Source organism: Natrix helvetica, assembly GCF_964273705.1.
Source record: "Natrix helvetica genome assembly, chromosome: 2".
NCBI classification, from domain to species: Eukaryota; Metazoa; Chordata; class Lepidosauria; order Squamata; family Natricidae; genus Natrix; species Natrix helvetica.
The window spans coordinates 9070716-9097698 of record NC_138552.1 but is presented as its reverse complement, the minus strand read 5'-3'; the positions used below and the strand labels follow the sequence as shown (position 1 = coordinate 9097698).

At 46.3% G+C, this 26983-nt stretch overlaps 1 protein-coding gene across 1 annotated transcript in view; it reads left to right on the top strand.

The window, feature by feature from the left end:
* Positions 1-3865: 3865 nt before the first annotated feature.
* LOXHD1 (lipoxygenase homology PLAT domains 1) overlaps positions 3866-26983 on the top strand; it is a gene marked incomplete at its 5' end in the record, with an annotated part of 213163 nt that continues 190045 nt past the window's right edge. The window contains 4 exons of the mRNA XM_081940466.1: positions 3866-3884; positions 4784-4898; positions 11886-11966; positions 21320-21504. Coding sequence (XP_081796592.1) covers positions 3866-3884; positions 4784-4898; positions 11886-11966; positions 21320-21504 — 400 coding nt within the window. The remainder of the gene's footprint in view (positions 3885-4783; positions 4899-11885; positions 11967-21319; positions 21505-26983) is intronic.

Sequence of the window (26983 nt, the reverse complement as noted above, 5' to 3'; positions counted from 1 at the left end):
TGAACAAGACAGTTGTTAATGGGGAATTATGCCCCATTTTTTGGGGCTGCTGCAATGGTTGTACATATGAAAAATGGTCATAGGTCACTTATTTTAGTGCTGCTGCAACTTTGAGCAGTCACTAAAAGAAAATGGTTGTGAGTCTAGGATTACCTCTATTTAAGACTTGGAATAAAAATATTCTGCAGGAAGGCAGAGATAAGTCACTTATGTACTTTTGTCAAGATAAATATATGGTTACAGTTGTTGTTAGTTGCAAAGCCGTGTCCGACCCATCGCAGCCCCATGGATAATGTTCCTCCAGGCCTTCCTGTCCTCTACCATCCTCTGGAGTACGTTTAAGCTCACGCCTACTGCTTCAGTGACTCCATCCAGCCACCTCCTTCTCTGTCGTCCCCTTCTTCTTTTCCCCTCAATGGTTCCCAGCATGAGGCTCTTCTCCAGTGAGTCCTTCCTTCTCATTAGGTGGCCAAAGTCTTTGAGTTTCATCTTCAGGATCTGGCCTTCTAAAGAGCAGTCAGGGTTGACCTCCTCTAGGACTGACCGGTTGGATCACCTTGCAGTGCAAGGGACTCGCAGGAGTCTTCTCCAGCACCAGAGTTCAAAGGCCTCCATTCTTTGGCGCTCAGCCTTCCTTACGGTCCAACTTTCACAGCCATCCATCGCAACTGGGAAAACCATAGCCATGACTATACGCACTTTTGTTGGCAGGGTGACGTCTCGGCTTTTTAGTAAGCTGTCTAGATTTGCCATCGCTTTCCTCCCCAGGAGCAAGTGTCTTTTAATTTCTTGGCTGCAGTCCCCACCTGCGCTGATCTTGGAGCCCAGGAACAAAAAATCTGTCACTACCTCCATTTCCTCCCCATCTATTTGCCAGGAATTGAGAAGGCCGGAACAGTGGTGGGTTTCAAATTTTTTTAGAACCTCTTCTGTAGATGTGGCCTGCTTTGTGGGAGTGGCTTGCTGGCCATGTGACTGGGTGGGAGTGGCTTGGCAGTCATGTGACTGAATGGGTGTGGCCAAATTGTAAAATGTGATGAAACCCACTTAACAATGCTCTTGCTTAGCAACCAAGATATTGGCTCAGAAACTCTGGCATTTGAAGCACGCAAGTCTTAAAGCTGTGAAGTGACAAGACCCTTGCACTCCTAACCCTTTAGAAAAAAAAAAACCCAGGGGTGTTCAAACTTGACAGTTTTAAGACTTGTGGACTTCAACTCCCAGACTTCCTCCTCCAGTCATGTTGGCTCAGGAACTCTGGCATTGAAGTGTGCAAGTCTTAAAGCTGTCAAGTTACAAGACCCTTGCACCCCTAACCCTTTAGAAAAAAAAAACCCCGGGGTGTTCAAACTTGACAGTTTTAAGACTTGTGGACTTCAACTCCCAGACTTCCTCCTCCAGTCATGTTGGCTCAGGAACTCTGGCATTGAAGTGTGCAAGTCTTAAAGCTGTCAAGTTACAAGACCCTTGCACCCCTAACCCTTTAGAAAAAAAAAACCCCGGGGTGTTCAAACTTGACAGTTTTAAGACTTGTGGACTTCAACTCCCAGACTTCCTCCTCCAGTCATGTTGGCTCAGGAACTCTGGCATTGAAGTGTGCAAGTCTTAAAGCTGTCAAGTTACAAGACCCTTGCACCCCTAACCCTTTAGAAAAAAAAACCCCGGGGTGTTCAAACTTGACAGTTTTAAGACTTGTGGACTTCAACTCCCAGACTTCCTCCTCCAGTCATGTTGGCTCAGGAACTCTGGCATTGAAGTGTGCAAGTCTTAAAGCTGTCAAGTGACAAGACCCTTGCACCCCTAACCCTTTAGAAAAAAAAACCCCGGGGTGTTCAAACTTGACAGCTTTAAGACTTGTGGACTTCAACTCCCAGAATTCCTCCTCTCGCTCTTCTTCTTGATGATGTGCGGACGGGCGGTGGGGAGGGAGCTGGAACCGGTTCTAAACGGCACTGGAGATTTGTGGAACCTCTTCTATGGAAGAGGTTAGAACTGGCAGGAACCCACCCCTGGCTGGATGCCATGATCTTAACTGAGCCTGTCTCGCGGCAACTGCTGTAAATGGTTACCGTAGGTCTGTGCAATTGCCACGAGTCAGGCTCAGTTAAATAACGCTTTTACTTTTACCTTACAGTATAATATAAAAACTAACCAGTAGTAATAGTAGTAAACCGGGGTCTACTCCTTTAAAGCTAATAACACGTTGTTCTTAAGTGCTAAAAGAATTATTATCACCTTCGGATGTTGGGCACTTTATTTCAATGACTGTATTTGCATAACACAGACACTGAATTATGAACTTTCTAACGTTTTAGCCCAGCGTGTTGCTGAACCGCTCCATATGGTTAGTTTATGGCTTAATCTCCTCTGTAAAACCAGGAATTTAGGTTAATTGAATAATGTATGGTTCAATTAACCATGAATAAATAAATGAACATATAATATTACTTCCATGGGAGGAGCAGAGAGGTTGTAGAGATACAAGAAGGGGGGCGATACATATAAACAATCCACAAGTTATCTTGCATTATTAAGTAACCAACTGAATGTTTGGAATAAACACGGGAAAAGAGTAATTCTAGACTTTTCCCTACTCGCTTTATTAGTAAATTAGTAAACAGAGGGAGAAAATCAAGATCATGGGAAGTGTTAATACCACTTTATAATCCCTTGGCAAGGCCACACTTGGAATTCTGCATCAAGTTTTGGTCATCATGATGGAAAAAAGATGTGGAGACTCTCTAGAAAGAGTGCAGGGAAGAGCAACCAAGATGATTAAGGGACTGGAGGCTAAAACATACGAAGAACAGTTGCAGGAACTGCTGGGTATGTTTAGCTTAAGAGAAAGAAGGACTAGGGGAGACATGATAGCAGTCTTCCAATATCTCAGGGGTTGCCACAAAGAAGAGGGAGCCAAACTATTCTCCAAAGCACCTGAGGGTAGAACAAGAAGCAATGGGTGGAAACTAATCAAGGAGAGAAGCAACTTAGAACTAAGGAGAAATTTCCTGACAGTTAGAACAATTAATCAGTGGAATAATTTGCCTCCAGAAGTTGTGAATGCTCCAACACTCGAAGTTTTTAAGAAGAGATTGGATAACTATTTGTCTGAAGTGGTGTAGGGTTTCCTGCCTAAACAGGGGGTTGGACTAGAAGACCTCCAACGTCCCTTCCAACTCTGTTATTCTATTCTATTCTATTCTATTCTATTCTATTCTATTCTATTCTATTCTATTCTATTCTATTCTATTCTATATATTTCTACTAGAATGAAGGCTCTAGGAAATTTGCTCAATGGGGATATAATAATTTGTTTGGACTATAAGACCTTATTGATAACAGGAGAAAGAAAAAAAAACAATTAAGTCTCTTACTATACAATGCCCCTGTATATTTAATTGGTTTCCCATGTCTTCAAAGAAGCAGCACTGCTATTACAAAAACAAGAGGTAATATTGAGACCTTTGACTAAATTTGAAAATCTTATATCACATGTCTTATATCCTTGACTTATGACCACAAATGAGTCCACAATTTCTGTTCCTAAGCGAGAGAGTTGTTGAGTGAGTTTTGCTCCATTTTATGACCTTCCTTGCCACAATTGCTAAGCGCATACTGCAGTTATTAAATCAGTAACGTGGTTGTTAAGTGAAGCTGGCCATTGACTTTGCTTGTCAGCAAAAGGGGATCACATGATCCTAGCCTGGACACTGCAACCGTCATAAATATGAGACAGTTGCTAAGCATCTGAATTTTGAAGGTCATTAAATGAACTGTTTGAAGTTGAGGACTATCTATACTGTTGACCATTTGTTAGGTGTGATGATTACTGAAGGATGACTCCCAGGACTATAGGACTAAATGGATGCAGAACTTGAATATAGGTACAGTACAGGCAGTCGTTGACTTATTACATTTCGTTTAGGAATCATTCAAAATTAGCACTGAAAAAAGTGACATGACTGTTTGGGGCAAAACTCAGTTAACAACTCCCTTCCCCTTTCCTTTTCTCTTTCCTTTTCTCTTTCCCTTCTTCATTGATTTATCCCCTTCCCTTCTTCATTCATTTTTCTCTTTCCCTTCCCTTCCTTTCTCTTCCCTTCCCTTCCTCTTCCCCATCATTTATTTATCCCCTTCCCTTCTTCATGGATTTATCCTTTTCCTTTCCCTAATTCATCCACTTATCCCCTTTCTCTTCCTTTCCCTTCTTCATTGATTTATTCCCTTCCCTTCTTCATTCATATTATGTCCTTCCCTTCCCTTCTTCATTCATTTATCCCCTTCTCTTCCCTTCTTCATTCATTTATCTCCTTCCCTTCTTCATTCATTTATCCCCTTCCCTTCCCCATTCATTTATCCCCTCCCCTTCTTCATTCATTTTTCTCTTTCCTTTCCATTCCCTTCTCTTCCCTTCTTCATTCATTTATCCCCTTCCCGCCCATCCCCTGCTCTGCCATACCATTTCATGCCTTTCCCTGCAATTAAACAGTCCCAGCTTCTCCAATTCTCTTTAGGAATCTTGCTGTTTTAGTCTACACAATTCTTTGTAGCCTTTCTGTGCTGATCTTCCAAACTGTCTGAATCATTGAAGACATTGGCAGAACTCAAGTGAGCCAATCAGGTGTGCTGAAGTAGAAAAAAAGAACGTTCAGATCCCTCGGTCACTCAGAACAAAATTCTAGTTTTTTTCCACCCTGATTTTAGGATCAGCTATAAATCGATACGGCTCCTCCGTTCTGACTTTTTTTGTTTTGATTACCTTTCTACTCTTTTCCTTTGCCAGTCTATGAAGTGGTGACAGTGACCGGAGACATCAGAGGAGCAGGGACTGATGCCAATGTCTTTGTTACACTCTTCGGTGAATTTGGCATCACACCAAAAGTCCATCTGACCAGCAAGTGAGTATTGCCAAAATACACAAATTTTGTAGAGCATTATAAAAAAAGATGTTGAGACTCTGGAGAGAGTGCAGAGAAGAGCAACAAAGATGATTAGGGGACTGGAGGCTAAAAGATATGAAGAACGGTTGCAGGAACTGGGTATGTCTAGTTTAATAGAAAGAAGGACTAGGGGAGACATGATAGCAGTCTTCCAATATCTCAGGGGTTGCCCCAAATTAATTTAATTTTAATTTAATTTAATTTTAATTTAATTAGCACTTCTAGACCGCCCCCTCTCCCAAAGGGACTCGGGGCGGTGTACAGTCCATATCAAAAACATCATACATAATAACAATTAAAAATTATTAAATGGATAAATACATAAATAAGAGGAGGATAAAATAGACAGAACTGTAATTGCTAAATAAATAATTTAAAATATACAAAATTTAAAACCCCAGTGTCCAATAAAATTAAGTCCCCTAAGAAACCAGTAGGAAATATATATGCCAGGAGGTAGACGTTAAGAATTATGCCAGACCAGCCAGTCGGAACAGGTGTGTCTTCAGTTTCTGCCGGAAGGTGCGGAAGTCAGTGGTGATTCTAATGTCGGGGGGGAGGTCATTCCAGAGGGTTGGGCCCATCACAGAGAAGGCCCTACTCCTTGGTGTCGCCCGTTGGCATTGCCTAGTGGACGGCACCAGGAGAAGCCCCTCCCTGTGAGAGCGAATTGGCCGCAGGGATGTATGTGGGAGGATGCGATCCCGCAGGTAACTAGGCCCTATGCCATGGAGCGCTTTAAAGATGGTGGTCAAAACCTTGAAACGCACCCGAAAGACCACAGGTAGCCAGTGCAGCTCGCGCAGGAGCGGTGTTACATGGGAGTACCTAGTACTCCCCATGACTGCCCGCGCGGCTGCGTTCTGGACTAGCTGCAGTCTTCGTGCGCGTCCCAAGGGAAGCCCCATGTAGAGAGCATTACAGTAGTCCAGGCGAGACGTCACCAGTGCATGAGTGACCGTGCGTAGGGCATCCCGGTCCAGAAGGGGGCGCAATTGGCGCACCAGGCGGACCTGGTGGAACGCCCCCCTAGCCACGGCTGCCACATGGTCATCCATTGACAGCCGGGCATCTAGGAGGACGCCCAAATTGCGCGCCCGTTCCACAGGGGGCAGTTGTTCGCCCCCTATGGCCAGCGTTGGAGTCAGCTGACTGAACCGAGGTGCCGGTAGCCACAGCCACTCAGTCTTGGAGGGGTTGAGTTTGAGTCTGTTGTCCCACATCCAGACCCCGACGGCTTCCAAACACCGGGACATCACTTCGACAGCCTCGCTGGGGTGATTGGGGGTTGAAACGTACAGCTGAGTATCATCAGCGTACAGATGGTATTCAACCCCAAAACCACGGATGATCTCTCCCAGCGGCTTCACATATGTGTTGAACAGGAGGGGCGAGAGGACCGACCCCTGTGGCACCCCACAAGTGAGTGACCTCAGGGTCGACCTCTGCCCCCCTGTCAACACACATTGCGACCAGTCGGAGAGGTAGGAGCCGAACCACCGTAAAACGGTGCCTCCGACTCCCATCCCCTCCAGCCGGCGCAATAGGATACCATGGTCGATGGTATCAAAAGCCGCTGAGAGGTCTAATAGGACCAGGATAGAGGAACAACCTCTATCTCTGGCCCTCCAGAGATCATCAACCAGCGCGACCAAGGCTGTCTCTGTGCTGTGCCCGGGTCGGAAGCCGGACTGGCGTGGGTCTAGATATTCGGATTCGTCAAGGTGTCGTGGAAATTGCTGTGCCACCACATTCTCAACAACCTTCGCTAAAAAGGGAAGGTTGGAGACTGGACGATAATTAGCCAGCTCCATTGGGTCCAGTGAAGGCCTCTTGAGCAAGGGCCACACCACCGCCTCTTTCAAGGCAGTTGGTAGGAAGCCCTCACCCAATGAGGCGTTCACCAGGCCCAGAAGCCAGCCTTGTGTCACCTCCCATGATGCCAGTACCAGCCAGGAGGGACACGGGTCCATTGAACATGTGGTGGGTCGCAGCCGTCCACGCAACCTGTCCAAATCCTCGGGGGGCAACAGAGTCAAACTCCTCCCAGAATGGTCCCAAAGAAGAGGGAGTCAAGCTATTCTCCAAGGCACCTGAGGGTAGAACAAGAAGCAATAGGTGGAAACTAATCAAGGAGAGAAGCAACTTAGAACTGAGGAGAAACTTCCTGACAGTTAGAACAATTAATCAGTGGAACAGCTTGCCTCCAGAAGTTGTGAATGCTTCAATACTGGAGGTTTTTAAGAAGAGATTGGACAACCATTTGTCTGAAATGGTAGTGTGTGGTCTCCTGGCTAAGAAGGGGGTTGGACTAGAAGACCTCCAAGTTCCCTTCCCAACTCTATTCTTCTGGTTTTTAAGTGAATCTGATTTCCCTATTGACTCCGCTTGTCAGAAGGTCGTAAAGGGGGATCACATGACCCCGGAATACAGCAACTGTCATAAATACATGCCAGTTGCCAAGCGTCTGAATTTCAATCACATGACCATACATTGTAAGTGTGAAAAACAGCCGTAAATCGATTTTTTCCATCTGGTAATTTCAAATGGTCACTAAATGAATTATCGTAAGTCAAGCACAAATTGTACAGGGACAGTTTGCATTACAATGTGTTAGTGTCCCATTTAAATCTGTTTGGGACAGGTAGGCATGTTTTCAAATAAAATACAAGAGTCTTCAGCTACCCGTGATTTTTACTTTGTAAGAAAAAGTCGCAGGTGCTGAAAGGATTTGGACAATAAAGACAAGACCATGGGGGGGGGGGGGGCGGTCAGCAACCTCTGGAGCCACATGTGGCTCTTTTATCCCTTTGCTGTGGCTCCCTCTCACCGATGGCCTCCACAATTGATAGGGCTTTTGGTTAGGACAGTGTTGTCGCCCACCAGGGGAGCTGGCAGCAGATTCGGACAGTGAGGAGGTTGGGGAGGAACATGGGCCAGTCCTGGGGAAAGCTCTGATGAGGGCTCTGCATTGGAGGCACAGATGGGGCCAGGGCCGTATGACAGTTATCAGCTGCCTTCAGAGTCAGACGTCAGTGAGGCAGAAGAACAGCTGGAGCCTGTTCCCAGTGTGCGCATGCACAGAGTTGCCAGAGATGAAGAGAACAGCTAAAGAACAGGAGTCGACTTGGGAGTAAGGCCACAGGTGAAGCAAGATAGTGGTTAAGTGAGCTTTGCCCCAGTTTAATAGCCTTTCTTGCCACGGTCGTTAAAAGTGAATCACTGCAACGGATAAGTGAGTGACACGGTTGTTAAGTGAATCTGGTTTTCCCATCGACTTTGCTTGTCGGAAAGTGGCAAAAGGGGATCACGTGACCCCGGGATACCACAACCGTCATAAATGTGAGTCGGTTGCCAATTTTGATCACGTGACCATGGGGATGCTGCCATAGTTGTAAGTGTGATAAACTGTCGTAAGGCACTTTTTTCAGTGCCATTGTAATTTTGAATGGTCACTAAATGAACAGTTGTAAGTCGAGGACTACCTGTATCAGGGAGCTGTAGACCTTTCTTCCTCAATCCAGTGCCTCTTGTGGCCCACCAGCGGCCAGGAGAGCTGGCAGCAGATTCGGAGAGTGAGGAATTTGGGGAGGAAGATGGGCCAGTCCTGGAGTCTGGGGAAGGCTCTGATGAGGGCTCTGTGTCAGAGGCAGAGAGGGGGCCAGAGCCATCTGACAGTTATCAGCTGCCTTCGGAGTCGGAGATCAGTGGGGCAGAAGAACAGCTGGAGCCTGTTCCCAGTGTGCGCATGTGCAGAGTTGCCAGATGAAGGGAACAGCTAAAGAACAGAGGTCAATTAAGTAAGGTCACAGTTGGACGATGAATGGCCCCTCCCAGAGGAAATAAAAGAGGAGTGAAAGGGGAGTGGAGTTTGCAGGAGACAATTAGTTCGCTTAATTGGTTGGTGATTCTCCAAGACTTCTTGCCACGTTTTGCAGATATTGGCTTGGCAGCTCTCCAACCCAGATAAGGTCTGTGACTGTAAATCCTCCCTCGAAAGACTTTGCTGGCTGTGAATGATCAGAATTCACAGCAAATTAATAAAAGGGAAGCTTAGGTCAGGACAGACAAGTAGAGGAAAAAATACACCGTGCTAGAAGGAGACTCTATGTCGGGGGAACCGGACTTCCGATTGGTAGAGGAAAAAGGACACCACACTAGGAAGATACTCTATGGTGGGGAAACCAGACTTCCAGTCCGCTCCAGAATTGAGCGGGGGGCTTCCGGTGAGGACCATGGTGGCTCTTTGAGTGTTTAAGACTGCTGACTCCTGGACAAGACAAAAGAGTAACCTTTTGCAACACACAAAAGGTTACGCTTGTAAAATTGTTTAATTAAAACAATGGCTTTCCCCCTTTAAATATATACCTTTTTAGAAATGTGAACATTCGTAGGGTGTGGGATGCCAAGGTAGTTATCACAAGCACATATGGTGAACTCGGCTGACAAATGAACTGTGTGAAGGAGTAAATGTTTCCATTATCACCTGTTCCGGAAATCTGTTTCCCTCCAGATGTGCTAGGCACATCTGTTTCCCACTGAGCCTCACCGTTTATTATGCCAGCTAGAGGGATGAGAGTAAAATGCAAACCATCCAGTAAGCACCAAAGGGCTTTCTTAATGGGGAAATATGAGTACTCCTCGACTTACAACAGTTCAAAGTTAGAACGGCACTGAAAAAAAGTGACTAATGACCATTTTTCACACTTAGGACCCTTGCCGCAATCCCCATGGTCTCACCTGATCCAAATTTAAATACTCGGCAACCGGTTCATATTTATGACGGTTGCAGTGTCCTGGGGTCATATAATCCGCTTTTGTGACTTTCGTACAAGCAAAGTCAACGGGGAAGCCGGATTCGCTTAACAACCGTGTTGCTGACTTAACAACTGCGGTGATTCACTTAACAACAGTGGCAAGAAAAGTCGTAAAATGGGGCAGAACTCCCTTTACAAATGTTTCACTTAGCAACAGGAAATTTTGGGCTGAATTGTGGTCATAAGTCGGGGACTACCTGCATAAAGCAAAAAAACTAACAAAACATTATGAAATGTTTTTCACAGCATGAAAAATGTTGGATGCAGCTGCTACACCTTGGAAAATTCCAGACATTATACTGTAACTCCACATCTTCTTTTTTTTCTTTCTGTATAGGTAGTCCTTGACTTACGACCACATTTTTTTATACATATAAGAATTTTTTATTTTTGAATAAACACAGACAAACAAAACACAAAAAACACCACAAAACCATCTTCCATTACAAATCGTAGAAAGTGTGTCAATTGGTTACAAAAAACTTTCGTGCATCCCTTCCATAGTCATCACCTACAATTCATAGCAAGTTATATATTTTAAATCAAATATATTTAAATATATTACTATCAAAAATGGTCATGTCACTTTTTTCAGTGCTGTTGTAACTTTGAATGGCCAGCAAACAAATGGTTGTATGGTTGACTTCCTGTATCTCTGCAAGAGGTACAGCTCTTAACTTTTTCTCTCAAAAAACTTTCATTTCTGGGCAAATCAACTCAAAAGTGAAAATATTGTAAAATAGTTTAGAAATGCTTCATGCTTTTTTGGCATATTTGACAGATAAAATTTGGGGAAACCTATTGTATCTCAGTTGCAAAAAAACATATGACCACTAGATGGCAGCAAAGAAATGCAGAAATGTTTAGGAAGAGATTGGACAACTATTTGTCTGAAATGGTAGAGGGTTTCCTGCCTAAGCTAGAAGACCTCTAAGGTCCCTTCCAAATCTGTTATTCTATTCTATTCTATTCTATTCTATTCTATTCTATTCTATTCTATTCTGTTCTAAGTGTAGGGTAAAGGCAAAAAAAGAACGAAAAGCATTGATTTCAGACTATTTTTAGCCCAGTAGAATAAAATAATCACATTACAGTTTCAGAGTTTTATTTTTACATACTGGATATGTACGAGCCATTTCCATAACAACAAATGTATCTAATCAGCCAAAAAATATTTTTTTCCCATCTCAAGCACAAAATCCAGAAGTGGTTTCCAAGAAGGAACAAAGTTGGATGTGTTCTTTTCTTTGATTAGATCGCTTAATTTAGCCATCTCTGTTAAATTGCTAAATAAAAACTCCATCAGTATTTCCAGTCATTCATCCCTGGTGGGAATTCAAGTTATATTTCCATTTTAGTGCAGCACAAAACATTTTGGCTGCTTTCAACACCTATAACAGAAAGGTTCCAGATTTCTTTTTCAAATTCTTAGTTCATTAAAGCCTTAAACAATGTGTCTGGTTTAATTTTTACATTTGCTTTAAGAATCTTCTGTATTCAAATATGAATATTTACCCAATATTTCTTTGTGGTTGAGAAATATTTTTTAAAAGTCTCAAAAGCTTTTTATGTTATTTATTTAGCATATGGCATCTTACAGAGGACGTGTGGAGTGGTAAGGTGGCCTAGAGGTGCCTCACAATCAGGAGACTGTGAGTTCTAGCCTAGGTAGAGGCAGATAAAAGAAGATGATGAAATACAGAGGTCATGCAAAAACTAACATACAAACTTAGTTAAATAGAGTAATCTCCAAATGTGGCAATTTATGGACTTCAACTCCCAGAATTCCTTAGCCAGCCATGACTGAGGAATTCTGAGTTGGCTGAGGAATTCTGGGAGTTAAAGTCTATCTGAATGGCTGGCTGAGGAATTCTGGCAGCTTTAAGACTTATGGACTTCAACTCCCAGAATTCCTTAGCCAGCCATGACTGAGGAATTCTGAGTCAGCTGAGGAATTCTGGGAGTTGAAGTCTATCTGAATGGCTGGCTGAAGAATTCTGGGAGTTGAAGTCCACAAGTCTTAAACTTTGCCAAATTTGGAGAGCCCTGATCTAGAGGTTCCAACAGTTAACTTACTTTCCCATATGTAGAGTGTACTGATTTCATTACGATGACCCATCTATTCCAGGAGCAGTTCTGCCTTTGAAAGAAGCAAAACAGACGTGTTTCGAGTGAAAACCAATAATGTTGGAGCCATCCGGAAAATAAGGTATTATCAGAAGATTAAGGCCAACCTAAAGTACCCTAAAGCCAGAGGTGGGTTCCTACCGGTTCGGCCGAGTAAGTAGTAACTTGGCTGGCCACGCCCCTGAACTGGTTCTATCAGCGGTGCTGTTAGAGTCACCATCTTGTTTTTTGCTTCTGTGCATGTGCAGAAGCAATTTTTTTACTACTGTGCATTCATGCTCAGCCCGCACACGCCCAAAGCGCTTCCCTGAGTGAACCAACAGTAGAAGAAGCTGGAACCCACCCCTGCCTTAAGGGTAGCTACTTGACTAATTATGCTCCACATGGGGCTGCCCTTGAAGAGTATCCGGAAGTTCCACTTGGTGCAAAATGCAGCGGCCCGCATGGTTTTGTGCAGATTTCAGTGTGCACATGTATTGCTTCTCCTGTGGGAGCTGCATCAGCTGCCGATTTGCTTCCAGGTGAAATTCAAGGTGCTGAGATCACCTTTAAAGCCCTTCATGGCCTGGGGCCAGGTTACCTGAGGGACTGTCTCTTGCTGGCCACATCTTCCTGACCAGGGGTGGGATCCTACTGGTTTAACAACCGGTTCGCTGAGCGCGTGCGCAGTTTACTGAAAACTCACCTTCAGCATTACTGCTGGCGAGGAAAACAGCTGAGGTGCGGCAATCCACTCTGCCGCCCAATCAGCTGAGCTTCGGAAAAGGAAATCTAGGTGAGTATCGTGTGATGGGCGGGCGGACCCACTTCAAAGTTGGAGAGAACCGGTTCGCTCCCAGTTGATAGTCCTAGCTACTGGTTTGCTCGAACCGGTCCGAACCGGTAGAATCCCACCCCTGTACCAAACCCACCAGAGGGGAGAGGCAAGGAATGTTGCGGATCGCATCTCTTAGGGAGATACTCCTGGTGGGACCCAGAAGAAGGGCCTTCTCCGTGGTGGCTCACTCTCTCTGGAACATCATTCTCCCGGAGATTAGAATGATCCCCCACTCTAACACTTTTCCGGAAGGCGCTGAAGAGCTGGTTCTGCCAGCGGCCTGGAGAACCCAGAGTGGGATGCAGCCCATTAAATGGCTCGTGTGATGCGGGGTGAGAGGCTATTATATTATTTTATTATTATTTTATTATTTTTATTATTTTTATATTTTATACACATATGACATTTTTATACCCCTGTAAGCCACCTTCAGTTGCCGTGTACAAATAGGCGGCAATATAAATTTTCTAATAAATAAAAATAATTACCTGACTCCACCCCTTGCGCTTCTTGCCCTGCCACCCATATTTTAAAATATAGTATCCTATTTTCTTTGTTTTTCTACTATTTCGTTGCTTTGCTATAGTCACTTTTACATTTTATTATTATTCTCCCTTCCCCCCTCACCCCATTTTACTATTGTCGTTTAGCCTGCACAGTGAGATGGATGGCAAATAAATTTAATAAATATATAAATAAGGACAAAAGAAAACTAAACAGTTAAAAAATTATTTAGTTTTTTAAAAAGTTAATATAATTTTCAAAGCAACACAAATAAACATTTGTAAGCATGTGGTCAGTTGCATTAAATCAATAAATAGCAGAGTTGGAAGGGACCTTGGAGGTCTTCTAGTCCAACCCCCTGCCTAGGCAGGAAACCCTATACCGTTTCAGACAAATGGCTATTCAACATCTTCTTAAAGACTTCCAGTGTTGGGGCATTCACAACTTTTGGAGGCAAGCTGTTCTACTGACTAATTGTTCTAACTGTCAGTTAATTTGTCCTCAGTTCTAAGTTGCTTCTCTCCTTGATTAGTTTTCACCCATTGCTTCTTGTTCTACCCTCAGGTGCCTTGGAGAATAGTTTGACTCCCTCTTCTTTGGGGCAACCCCTGAGATACTGGAACACTGCTGTCATGTCTCCCCTAGTCCTTCTTTTCATTAAACTAGACCTACCCAGTTCCTGCAACTACTCTTCATATGTTTTAGTCTCCAGGGGAGTTCAAATGAATACAAGTTTACTGCATGCTAACACTTTCTACCGGAACTACTAATGGGCAAAGCAAATTGGCAATAGATAAGAGTGAACAGAATTCAAGATGGGCTGGACTTAGATCTCTTGTGGTCACGAAGTTACTCGAGACCTGATGACATATTTGACTCCTCCCTCAGGCTCACTCTGATCATTTCCTAGATCTTTTGTTCTTCTGAAAGCTTTGTAATATTCCTTTCATCTATAGCAGGGGTGTCAAACTCACGTCATCCCGGCGGCATCACATGAGGTATCGGGACTTCCCCCCCACTTCACTAAACCAGGTGTGGGCATGGCCAGTGCATGACCCATCTGGCCCATGGGCTGGGAGTTTGAGAGCCTTGATCTATAGCAGGGGTGTCCAAACTTGGGAACTTTAAGACTTGTGGACTTCAACTCCCAGAATTCCCCAGCCAGCATGGTTGGCTAGGGAATTCTGGGAGTTGAAGTCCACAAGTCTTAAAGTTCCCAAGTTTGGACACCCCTGATCTATAGGGTCTCCTGCTTGAGCAGGGGGTTGAACTAGAAGACCTCCAAGGTCCCTTCCAGCTCTATTCTGAGTGTGTGTGTGTGTGTGTGTGTGTGTGTGTAAAGGGAAGCAGTATGCTCCCTCCCATATTTGGGCATACCAGGTGCCTTGACCAAACATCTAATCATTCCCCTGGCTCAGCTGATAAAGGAGGAGAGCTTGTGGCTTAGAGGTTATTATAACTGCCTAACATGTAAAATAGCCCAAGTTCAAATCCCAGTAAGGATATGGCTAGCTAATGAGAGCTTTTATAACTGTGGGTGGTAAGGCACACCCTGGGGTGTGTATTCTGTAAGACACAGCCTGTTGTACCTTAAAATGGCTTCTACTGTACTGCCCTAAAATGGCCTCTACTGTACAGCGCCGTGGAGTTGCCATGGTAATGGCTTCACAATACTCCACAAGGGGCTCCCTCTTGATAAAGAGTGGGGAAAGATGAGGCTTGACCTTCGGATCCACCCAACAACCCTGCAGGGTCGGCCTCTGCCGTTCCACCACAGGCCCTGGGGTTGACGCCGCAACCGATCCCACCACCGTGGCCGTTGCCCATGCCGCAAGACGTGCCAGCAGAGACTGGGCCTGGCGACAATTGATCTATGAGGCAAGTACGTGCTGGAAGGGACGGTAGCTGGTGGCGGTCCATTTCAGCGGTGGATTGCTCGGACAACTCCACCGCCCGCGCCTCAGCAACCGCCTCGGCCAGGGTGATTTCTGGCCGAGCCAGGAGGCGCCTCTTCAGCCGGAGGTCCTTGACCCCGCTGACGAATTGTTCCACCAAGTTGTCCTCCAAGTCCAGGAACTCGCAGGGTATGGCCGTGGTCCGCAGGGACTGGAGGAACTGGCTGACGTCTTCGTGCGGTTTCTGGACGCACTGGCGGAATGCGTACCGCCGGGCTATTTTTGATGGGGTTGGGGCGTAATGCCCCTTCAGCTTGGCCATTAACGTGTCCCAGTCGAGATCGTGGACTGGCAGAGGGGCTGCCAATGCCCGGGCGGCGTTGAACATCGGGGTTCCGCAGCTACTGAGGAAGAAACTGCATTTCTCCTCCATAGGAATGCCCCGTTTTCCGTTGGCTCGCAGGAAGCACTCGAAGCGCTCTAAAAATCCTGTCCATCCTTCTCCATCGGTTCCGAAAGGAGCGAACGGAGGAAGCGATGACATAGCGGCTTGAAGTTGTGCGGCTCGGGAAGCTGAAACTTAAGCGGCAGTGCGAAGAGGTCGGGTTCCGTCAGGTTCGTCGCCTCAGGGGGATCCCATCCTCGTTGCCAGTGATAAAGTTTATTAACCCAGAGAGGTGGAGGAAGTGGGGGATTAGGGTTTTTTTAGTAAAATGTTTTTTAAAGGTTTTAAGGGGTTCCAGGGAGGGGGGGGAGGGTTACTTGGCCTTGGGGTATGGACATAGGCAGGTCAACAGGTGGGATCAGGACAGAGGGGAGCGGAGTGGGGTGGGTGGGAGGAAACACCATTCCTACAAGGGGAATTCCAATTGCGACGGTCGTAGGGAGGGGCGGGCGCGAGGACACTAGAAGAACATACAGTCGGTTGGGAGACCGGGGCCGCTGGATACGCCCGGTCGCTTGTACCAACCCCCGCAGGCTAGGTGGACAGGATCGGCAGAGCCTGGGCCTTAGGCTGATGTTATGTAATGCGAGGTCCGTGATTAATAAGGCCCCCCTCATCAGTGACTTGATCACAGAGGGGGAGCCGGACCTTGCAGGAATAACGGAAACCTGGCTGGGCCCGGAGGGGGGGTTGCCCCTCAGGGAAATGTGCCCTCCAGGTTACCGTGTATTCCACCAGCCACGGGCCCAAGGTAGGGGTGGTGGGGTAGCGATAATAATCCGGGAAGATTTGGCACCGAGAGAATTCACTGTGTCGCAGATATCTGGTTGTGAGTCTCTGGGCATGAAATGGGGCCCAGGGAGTCAGCGGGGCCTGTTGATAGTATACCTGGCTCCCCGCCATACATCAACGGCCCTGCCCGGGCTCCTCGAGCGGATCGCGGAGATGGCGGTTGAAACCCCCAAGCTATTAGTGATGGGGGATTTCAACCTGCCATCGACGGGAGAGGCATCCGGGGCAGCCCGGGAATTCATGGCTTCCATGACAGCCATGGATCTGACTCAAGTAGTTCAGGACCCCACGCACGAGGGAGGCCACATACTGGATCTTGTGTTTGTCTCCGACCAGTGGACGAGTGATCTGGGAAGAGGGAATTTAGTCATCACGCCCCTGTCATGGTCAGATCACTCACTTCTCCAGCTGGACTTCCCTGGCGCTGCTCCCCACCGCGGGGAGGCGGAACCAGACTATCCCAGATGGTTCCGCCCCAGGCGTCTGATGGAACCAGATAGGTTCCAGGCGGAGCTTGGGCCACCTCCTGCAGACCTGCCCCGCCCCCGGGCAGAGGACCTGGTAGCCGCGTGGAATAATGCGGCCGCCGGTGCCTTGGACCGGGTGGTGCCTTTGCGGCCTCTCCAACGGCCACGATTGACCCGGGCCCCCTGGTTTAACGGGGAGCTAAGGGCGATGAAACGCCTTAGGAGACGCCTAGAGAGCAAGTGGAGGTCCTCCCGCTCCGAATCCGACCGAGCACAGGTAAGAGCCTATGCAAGGACTTACCTTATGGCAATAAGAGTGGCCAAACGTCAGTATTGTGCCACCCTTATAGCGTCCGCAGAGAACCGCCCTGCCGCCCTGTTTCGGGTGACCCGCTCCCTTTTGTCACAGGGGCAGCGGGACCCCCCATTGCTGGGCCGGGCAGAGGAATTTGGAAAGTTCCTGCAGGATAAAATCGATCGGATCCGAAGGGGATGGACCCACCTCAGTGCTCCAGTGGGGATGTCCGAGGCTAGTCTTGAGAGACCATGCTGGGAGGAGTTTGACCCTGTTGTCACCGAAGATTTGGACAGGTTGCGCGGGCGACTGCGAGCCACCACATGTTTATTGGACCCGTGTCCCTCCTGGTTGGTACTGGCCTCCTGGGAGGGCTCACGAGGCTGGCTACTGGGGCTGGTGAACGCTTCGCTGGGTGAGGGCCTTTTACCAACCGCCTTGAAAGAGGCGGTGGTGAGGCCCCTGCTCAAGAAGCCTTCTCTGGACCCAACGGAGCTAGCAAATTACCGTCCTGTCTCCAACCTTCCTTTCTTAGCGAAGGTTGTTGAGAGTGTGGTGGCTCAGCAGTTTCCGCGCCACCTGGAGGAAGCTGATTATCTAGACCCGCGCCAGTCCGGCTTCCGACCCGGTCACAGCACGGAGACAGCCTTGGTCGCGTTGGTGGATGATCTCTGGAGGGCAAAGGATGGGGGTTGTTCCTCCATCCTTGTCCTATTAGACCTCTCGGCGGCCTTCGATACCATCGACCATGGTATCCTATTGCGCTGTCTGGAGGGGTTGGGGGTCGGGGGCACCGTATTACGATGGTTCCGCTCCTACCTCTCTGGCCGGACGCAATGTGTGTTGGCAGGAGAGGAGAGGTCGACCGCGAGGCCCCTTATCTGTGGGGTCCCACAGGGGTCGATCCTCTCGCCTCTCCTGTTCAACATATATATGAAGCCGCTGGGCAAGATCATCCGTGGTTTTGGGGTGGGATACCATCTGTACGCTGATGACACTCAGCTGTACATTTCCACCCCAAACCACCCCAACGAGGCTGTTGAAGTGATGTCCCGGTGTCTGGAAGCCGTACGGGTCTGGATGGATGACAACAGGCTCAGGCTCAACCCCTCCAAGACAGAGTGGCTGTGGCTTCCGGCTTCCCGGTTCAACCAGCATATGCCATCGCTGGCCATCGGGGACGATCAATTAGCCCCGGTGGAAGGGGCGCACAATTTGGGCGTCCTCCTTGATGCCCGGCTGTCTATGGAAGATCACGTGGCAGCCGTGGCGAGGGGGGCGTTCCACCAGGTTCGCCTGGTGCGCCAATTGCGGCCCCTTTTGGACCGGGAGGCCTTGCGCACAGTCACTCACGCGCTGGTGACGTCTCGCCTGGACTACTGTAACGCTCTCTACATGGGGCTCCCCTTGAGGTGCACCCGGAGACTGCAGTTGGTCCAGAATGCAGCCGCGCGGGTAATTATGGGGAGATCGAGGTTCTCCCATATAACACCCATCCTGCGCGAGCTGCACTGGCTTCCTGTGGCCTACCGGGTGCGCTTCAAGGTGCTGGTTATCACCTTCAAAGCACTCCATGGCACAGGGCCTAGTTACCTGCAGGATCGCGTCCTGCCCCATACATCCCTGCGACCCGTCCGCTCACACAGAGAGGGACTACTCCGGGTGCCGTCCTCCAGAGAGTGCCAGAGGGCGACGCCCAGGAGTAGGGCCTTCTCTGTAGTGGGCCCCACCCTTTGGAATGACCTCCCCCCAGACATCAGGACAACAACCGACCTTCGCTCCTTCCGTATGAAGCTGAAAACCTACCTGTTTCGACTAGCTGACCTGGCATAATACTACAATCTCTCCAGCCCAGGGCATTTTTAATTGGTAATTTTAGTTTTTAAGGGTTAATTTCACTGGGGTTTTAACTTTTTTAGGTATTGTAACTTATTTATTTATTCTTACCTCCACTGTACGCTATATAATACTTTTGTACGTCGCCCCGAGTCCCTGTGGGGAGAGGGGGCGACTAATAAGTTCAAGTAATAAATAAATAATAATAAATAAATAAAGAGTGGGGAAAGATGAGGCTTGAGACACTGAGGAACGTCCAACACAATTTTATTCAATTAAACAGCAACTAGTAATACAGGAGAGAATCGCCCGTTCCTCTGCCTGACAGCTATTTATACGAAGAGCTGTCAGGCAGAGAAACCAATCAGGGAAGCAGAACAGCCCGCCTTCAGCCATGCCGCGCCTGATTGGCTAAGGCGCGGCATGGCTGTTGCTAGCTGTCAACAGAGGGGAATCCCCGGTCGTATGTCGAGGAGGAAAGGAATATAACACCTCTGGTAAGGGGGAAAATCTAACATTAGAAATTACATTTGGTCCAGACATTTTCCCCCTATAAATACCCGGGCAACGCTGGGTTATCAACTAGTATGGTATAAAATACAGGGATAGCAGCAGAAACATTAGGGAAAGAGCATGTAATAATATGATATGCATAAGATGGAGATGTGTGGTCGATTTTGTAAGGTATAAGAAATTCAAGAAGTTATACATATAACTTCCTCCGGGTGCCGTCCACTAAGCAGTGCCAGAGGGTGGCGCCCAGGAGTAGGGCCTTCTCTGTGATGGGCCCAGCCCTCTGGAATGACCTCCCCCCCGATATTAGGATAACTACCGATCTCCGCTCCTTCCGCATGAAACTCAAGACCCACCTGTTCCGACTAGCCGGCCTGGCTTAAATTAGAACTATATTCTCTAATCCCCCTGGCAATTTTAAATGATAAATTTTAAATCTTAGGGTATTTTAATTGTTTTAATTTTATTGTGACTGCTTTTAACTTTATGACTATTTATTTATGAATTGTAAAAATGTTTTATGTATATTCCTCCTCCGTGTCATATGCTTGTATATCTAATTGTACGCCGCCCCGGGTCCCTTCGTGGAGAGGGAGCGACTTATAAATCGAATAAATAAATAAATAATACATATATTAAATTACATTATTACGTTTTAAAATATGTGGGTTCATAAAAAGAAAATAAGTATTCTGTTCATCCATATCTAGGCCATATTCATTAAGTGCCATACTTTGGAGCTTTGAGAAAAGGAACTTGATATTATTCTGTAGATTCTTAGTCTTCTCTACGTAAAGCCAATAGTTTAGGAACTGAAATGTTTCAACTGCAACTTTTTAGGGTACATTCCAGCTTTCTCCCAAAATCCTCCCTCCCTCTTTGACAATACATAGATGTCCAAAGAGCTTGTCACTTCAAAAACATAAAAACAGGAAACCAGCTGATTACCTTTGCAGAGAGAAGTTTGCATACAAGTCTTTGTTGTGTTAAATTCAAGAGGTAAATCGTTACTTCAGAGACTTGAGTTCGTATGTGGGAAGTCTGTGCAGCTGTTGCCAAAATGCTATGACAAAAGGGAAATGTGCCACAACTTCCCCCAATCAAGATACCCTCTAGTTGTGTTGGGGTTACAATTCCCATTATTCCCAGCCAGTGAAGAAAGGGGATTATGGGATCCGCTGTTCTAATGCATCTGAGGGCAGCAGGTTGTATTGTGGCCCGCCAGCTGCCAGCAGAGCTGGTGGCAGATTCAGGCAATGAAGAAGTTAGGGAGGAACTTGGGCCAGTTCGGGAGTCTGGGGAAGGTTCTGAAGGATGCTCAGCATCAGATGCAGAGATAGAGCCCGGACCCTCAGACATTTCCCAGCCACCAGAGAGGCAGCTGCCTTTGGAGGCTGAGATGAGTGAGGAGGAAGAACAGCTGGGGCCTGTTCCAGATGCGTGTATGCGCATAGCAGTTAGGAGAGGAGAACAATGGAGGACAAGGAGTCGACTCAGGAAGCAAAGCACACATGAATATTGAATGGCTCTTCCCTGGCTGGGGAATAAATAGAAAGAAAAAGGAGTGGTTGTTGTAGGAGACAACAGTTCATATTTCTGAAGATTTTGCTCATTGCGTTGCCTTTTGTCTGGGAGCTCACGGCCTTGCAATTATCACAAGGAACTGATAAGGTCTGTACTGCAGTTAACTCCTTAGACTATTGCCTGGACTTTTCAGAGGGTGAATGCAATTAATTCACAAGATGTAAATAAAGAGGGGAGGGTTCGTGACAAGGAGTCTGTTTCTTGTTTCTGCTAAGGCTGAGTCAGAATAGGTTGCAAAATATTGATTTTAATAATTGCCTTCTTTCTCTTCTCCATTTTTGCTGCAGAATTGAGCATGACAACACCGGAATGAACGCCAGCTGGTATCTCGACCGTGTGATTGTGACAGACATGAACAGGCCCCACCTCCGTTTTTATTTCCCGTGCAACAATTGGCTGAGTAAAGATGAAGGGGACGGACTTTATGTGAGAGATCTGATTGGCAGCCTTAACCCTATGGATGTTCCCAAAGGTACATCCTTGTATACAGTAGTGAATGCGTGATTGAATACATGTATTAAAGTGGTCTACAGATTTAGGACCAAAATTGAGCCCAAAATTTCTGTTGCTAAGTGAGACAGTTGTGAAATGAATTCTACCCCATTTTACGAACTTTTTCCCCACAGTTCTTAAGTGAATCCCTGCAGTTGTTGAATTAGTATAACATGGTTGTTAAGTGAGTCCGCTTTCCCCATTGACTTTGCTGGTCAGAAGATGACAAGAAGGGATCACATGACCCCAGGACACTGCAACCGTCATAAATACCGGCCAGTTGCCAAGTGTCCAAATTTTGAACATGTAACCATGAGGATGTTTCAATGGTCGTGTGAAAAATGTCATAAGTCTTTTTTCAGTGCTGGCGTTATCATTTCAAACACTAAAACAATGGTTATAAGTCAAGGACTACCTGACACTTTCCCATCTAATCCAATTTTTCTTTTAATTTTTGCAAACAACAAATCTAATTTTTCATGTTCCAAAGTCACAGTAGCTAAAGTTTAGTTATCCTTTTGCTAAAGGAAACCGCAGAATCTTGTAAATGGTAAACTAAGGTAAAGGTTCCCCTCGCACATATGTGCTAATCGTTCCCGACTCTAGGGGGTGGTGCTTATCTCCTTTTCAAAGCCAAAGAGCCAGAGCTGTCCAAAGACGTCTCCGTGATCATGTGGCTGGCATGACTAAATGCCAAAGGATCACGGAACGCTGTTCCCTTCCCACCAAAGTTGTTCTCTATTTTTCTACTTGCATTTTTTATGTGCTTTCGAACTGCTAGGTTGGCAGAAGCTGGGACAAGTCACGGGAGCTCACTCCATTATGCGGCGCTAGGGATTCAAACCGCCAAACTGCCGACCTTTCTGATCGGCAAGCTCAGCGTCTTAGCCACTGAGCCACCTCATCCCTAAAACGGTAAACTAGGAAAATTTAAATGTCAGTATAGAAATAGAGAAAATAAATGAACACGTATGAAATGTTCAGTCCTCTACCTTTGCAACAGAGTTCTCCAACGGTAATAAATGCATTCTAGGACAAAAAAAATGACAAGAATTTAAATCTTGCCCAAAGTAATGTGCAAATTGTTGCCTCGTAGGAGATTTTTTAGAAAAACTATACATACAATAATACAATAATACAATAGTAGAGTTGGAAGGGACCTTGGAGGTCTTCTAGTCCAACCCCCTGCCTAGGCAGGAAACCCTATACCGTTTCAGACAAATAGCTATCCAACATCTTCTTAAAGACTTCCAGTGTTGGGGCATTCACAACTTCTGGAGGCAAGCTGTTCCACTGATTAATTGTTCTCACTGTCAGGAAATTCCTCCTCAGTTCTAAATTGCTTCTCTCCTTGATTAGTTTCCACCCATTGCTTCTTGTTCTACCCTCAGGTGCTTTGGAGAATAGTTTGACTCCCTCTTCTTTGTGGCAACCTCTGAGATATTGGAATAATGCTATCATGTCTCCCCTAGTCCTTCTTTCTCTTAAGCTAAACATACCCAGTTCCTGCAACCGTTCTTCATATGTTTTAGACTCCAGGCCCCTAATCATCTTTGTTGCTCTTCTCTGCACTCTTTCTAGAGTCTCCACATCTTTTTTACATCGTGGCGACCAGAACCGAATGCAGTATTCCAAGTGTGGCCTTACCAAGGCATTATAAAGTGGTATTAACACTTCACGTGATCTTGATTCTATCCCTCTGTTGATGCAGCCTAGAACTGTGTTGGCTTTTTTGGCAGCTGCTGCACACTGCTGGCTCATATTTAAATGGTTGTCCACTAGGACTCCAAGATCCCTTTCACAGTTACTACTACTGAGTATGGTATCACCTATACTGTACCTGTGCATTCCGTTTTTGTTGCCTAAATGTAGAACCTTACTCTTATGTTCAAGTTTGTCAAGATCCTTCTGTATCTTAAGCCTATCTTCTGGAGTGTTGGCTATTCCTGCCAGCTTGGTATCATCTGCAAATTTGATGAGTTCCCCATTTATTCCCTCAGTAGTGAAGTAGTATACAGTAGTGAATGCAAAGTTTTTTTAAAATAAAAAACCCTACATATCTTTTGAGAAAATGCAAAGATATCTATATCTATATCTATATCTATATCTATATCTATATCTATATCTATATCTATATCTATATCTATATCTATATCTATATCTATATCTATATCTATATCTATCTATCTATCTATCTATCTATCTATCTATCTATCTATCTATCTATCTATCTATCTATCTATCTATCTATCTAATTTTAAATTATGTTATTATTTATTACATAAATTTAAATGACCACCCAACCCATGCACATTGACTCTGGGTGGCAAGCCGCAATATAGTCACATTGCAGACTTGTTAATGTTTATCCCAAAATAGCAGAGAAATAAACTGAAATGTTCCAGTGTGGTCAGAAGGACCCCCTGGGTATAAAATAGAGACCAAGATATCTAGATTCACAGGCTGTTCGCTGTTAAAGTAAAGTATTATTGATTCAGTACTTGGAATGGAGATCTCTCCCCCGCCCCCCCATGTTTGGCAGGCAGGTGTATATGATGAATTTGAGTCTGTTGTTCTGTTTAAACTGTTCTTGCTTTCCCAAGGAATCCTTAGGTTTATGAAGAAGACCTCCAAGGTCCCTTCCAACTCTATTGTTCTGTTCTGTTCTGTACTTTTCTGTTCTAGTCCCTTCCCTTCTTCATCCATTTATCTCTGTCCCATCTTCACCCATTTATCCACTTCCCTTCCCTCTACTCCCTACCTTTCTACATATGGGGAAATCAGTGGTCGGATTAAAAAATTTTTACTACTGGTTTTGTGGGTGTGGCTTGGTGGGCATGGCAGAGGAAGGAAACTGTAAAATCTCCATTCCCTCCCCACTCCAAGGGAAGGTTACTGCAAAATCCCCATTCCCTCCCGATCAGCTGGGACTCGGGAGGCAGAGAATTGATGGGTCAGAGGTGATATTTACTGTTCTCCAAACTACCCAAAATTTCTGCTATCGGTTCTCCAGAACCTGCTAAATACGACCTCTGGTATAAATTTTATATGCATACTTTACAGATGCCAAATTGGATACCAGTACTCTTAGCACCCTAAAGAATATTAGCACTTCGTACGTGGGGAACAATGTCGAGCTACAACATGAGTGATTACATTATCATTGTCAAGTTTAACAGATTAACAGTGTTGGAAGGGACCTTGGAGGTCTTCCAGTCCAGCCCTCTGCTCAGGCAGGAAACCCTATATCATTTCAGACAAATGGTTATCCAACATCTTCTTAAAAACTTCCAGTAACAGAGCATCCACAGCTTCTGAAGGCAAGTTGTTGCACTGATTAATTGTTCTCGCTGTTAAGAAATGTCTCCTTAGTTCTAGGTTGCTTCTCTCCTTGGTTGGCTTCCATCCTTTGCTTCTTGTCCTGCCTTCAGGTGCTTTGGAGAATAGGTTTAACAGATTAACAGAGTTGGAAGGGGCCTTGTAGGTCATCTAGTCCAACCCCCTACCCAAGCAAGAAACCTTATACCATTCCAGACAGATGGCAGTCCAGTCTCTTCTTGAAAACCTCCAGTGATGAAGCTCCCACAACTTCAGAAGGAAACTTCTGTTCCATTGGTTGATTGTTCTCACTGTCAGAAAATTTCTCCTTATTTCCAGGTTGAATCTTTCCTTGTTCAGTTTCCATCCAATATTCCTTGTCTGACCTTCAGGCGCCTTGGAAAATAACTTGCCCCCCTCCTTTTTCCTTTCTGCTCAGATATAGGAACACTGCTATCATGTCTCCCCTGGTCCTTCTCTTCACCAGGAACTAGCCATGCCCAGTTCCTGCAACCGTTCTTCATATGTTTTAGCCTCCAGTCCTCTAATTATCTTGGTTGCTCTTTTCTGCACTCTTTCTAGAACAGGGGTGTCAATCTTGATTTTATTGAGGGGCGCATCAGGGTTGTGTTTGACCTTGGGGGGTGGGGAGCACGATGGACGTTGCCATGGTGGGCATGGCCAGCTTGACGTCACTCGTGTTGGGGGCGCCTGTGGTGAGCTGAGCGCTCTACCAGCGAAAATGGTTCCCTGAGCTCCGTTTTCACCTGCAACAGCCTCCTGCAACCCTCTGCCAGCAAAAATGGAGCTCCAGTTTCACTGGCAGACGCACCGTAGACCGGTCTTTCACTGTCTCCAGGTCAGCCCTGCAGGCCAGATCTAAGCACACCACGTGTGAGGCCGGGAAGCTGTTATGTACTGGTGAGCCCGGCCAGCAGAGGGCGTCGAGAGAAACGCCTCTGATTGGCCTAGGCGCGCCTGCCGGCCGGCGGGAAAACTACCCAACTCCCATTGGTTCACCGTCTGACAGCTGCATGTATAAATAGCTGTCAGACGGCTTCTGTTGTGCTTGTTCCTGTCAGTTCTGTTCTAGTTTAATAAACGCGTTACTTGCAATCAGCTGTCTCCGTCTCCTCAGTACAAGCTACAACAGAAGCCATCTTTTACATTGGGCCTTCAGGCCTGCCACATTTAATGCTTTGGGAAAATGGGAGGGGGGATTATATGGCGTATGGGCAGTGGTGGGTTTCAAAATTTTTTAGAACCTCTTCTGTAGGTGTGGCCTGCTTTGTGGGAGTGGCTTGCCGGCCATGTGACTAGGTGGGAGTGGCTTGCTGGCCATGTAACTGGGTGGGAGTGGCTTGCCAGCCATGTGACTGAGTGGGAGTGACCAACGTAAAATGTGGTGAAACTCACTTAACAATGCTCTTGCTTAGCAACCAAAATGTTGACTCAGAAACTCTGGTATTTGAAGCACGCAAGTCTTAAAGCTGTCAAGTTACAAGACCCTTACACCCCTAAACCTTTAGAAAAAAAAATCCAGGGCTGTTCAAACTTGACAGCTTTAAGACTTGTGGACTTCAACTCCCAGAATTCCTCCTCTGGCTCTTCATCTTGATGATGTGCGGACGGGCGGGGGGGGGGGGAGGGAGCTGGAACCGGTTCTAAACGGCACAGTAGATTTGTGGAACCTCTTCTATAGAAGAGGTTAGAACTGGCAGGAACCCACCCCTGAGTATGGGAGATATATATCGTTGTTAAATCGGGTGAATGAATGAGGCAGACTCAGTCTTCAGCAACAAACAGCTCTTTATTAAGTGACAGCTATGTACAATCCAGCAAAGACTCTTGTCTGGCAGCAGCCCTTTTCTAGGGAGCTGTCAGACCATTCAACCCATCAGATTTGAATACTGTTCCCGCCGGAACAGAGGACCTTGGTGGAAACTACCATACTGTTTGTCAGTATGTAACAATAGCCACAATAACATTCCTTTCTCAGAGAGTCAAGGACATCTTGCCCTGCATCTGGAGGGGTGTGACTGGGAGACAGTTGGGTTGGGGCCTGATTGGACCATGTGATGGACACGTGGGTGCTGGCCAGAGACTTGGACTTTCACCTGGGTGGGGAAAACCTAGAAACA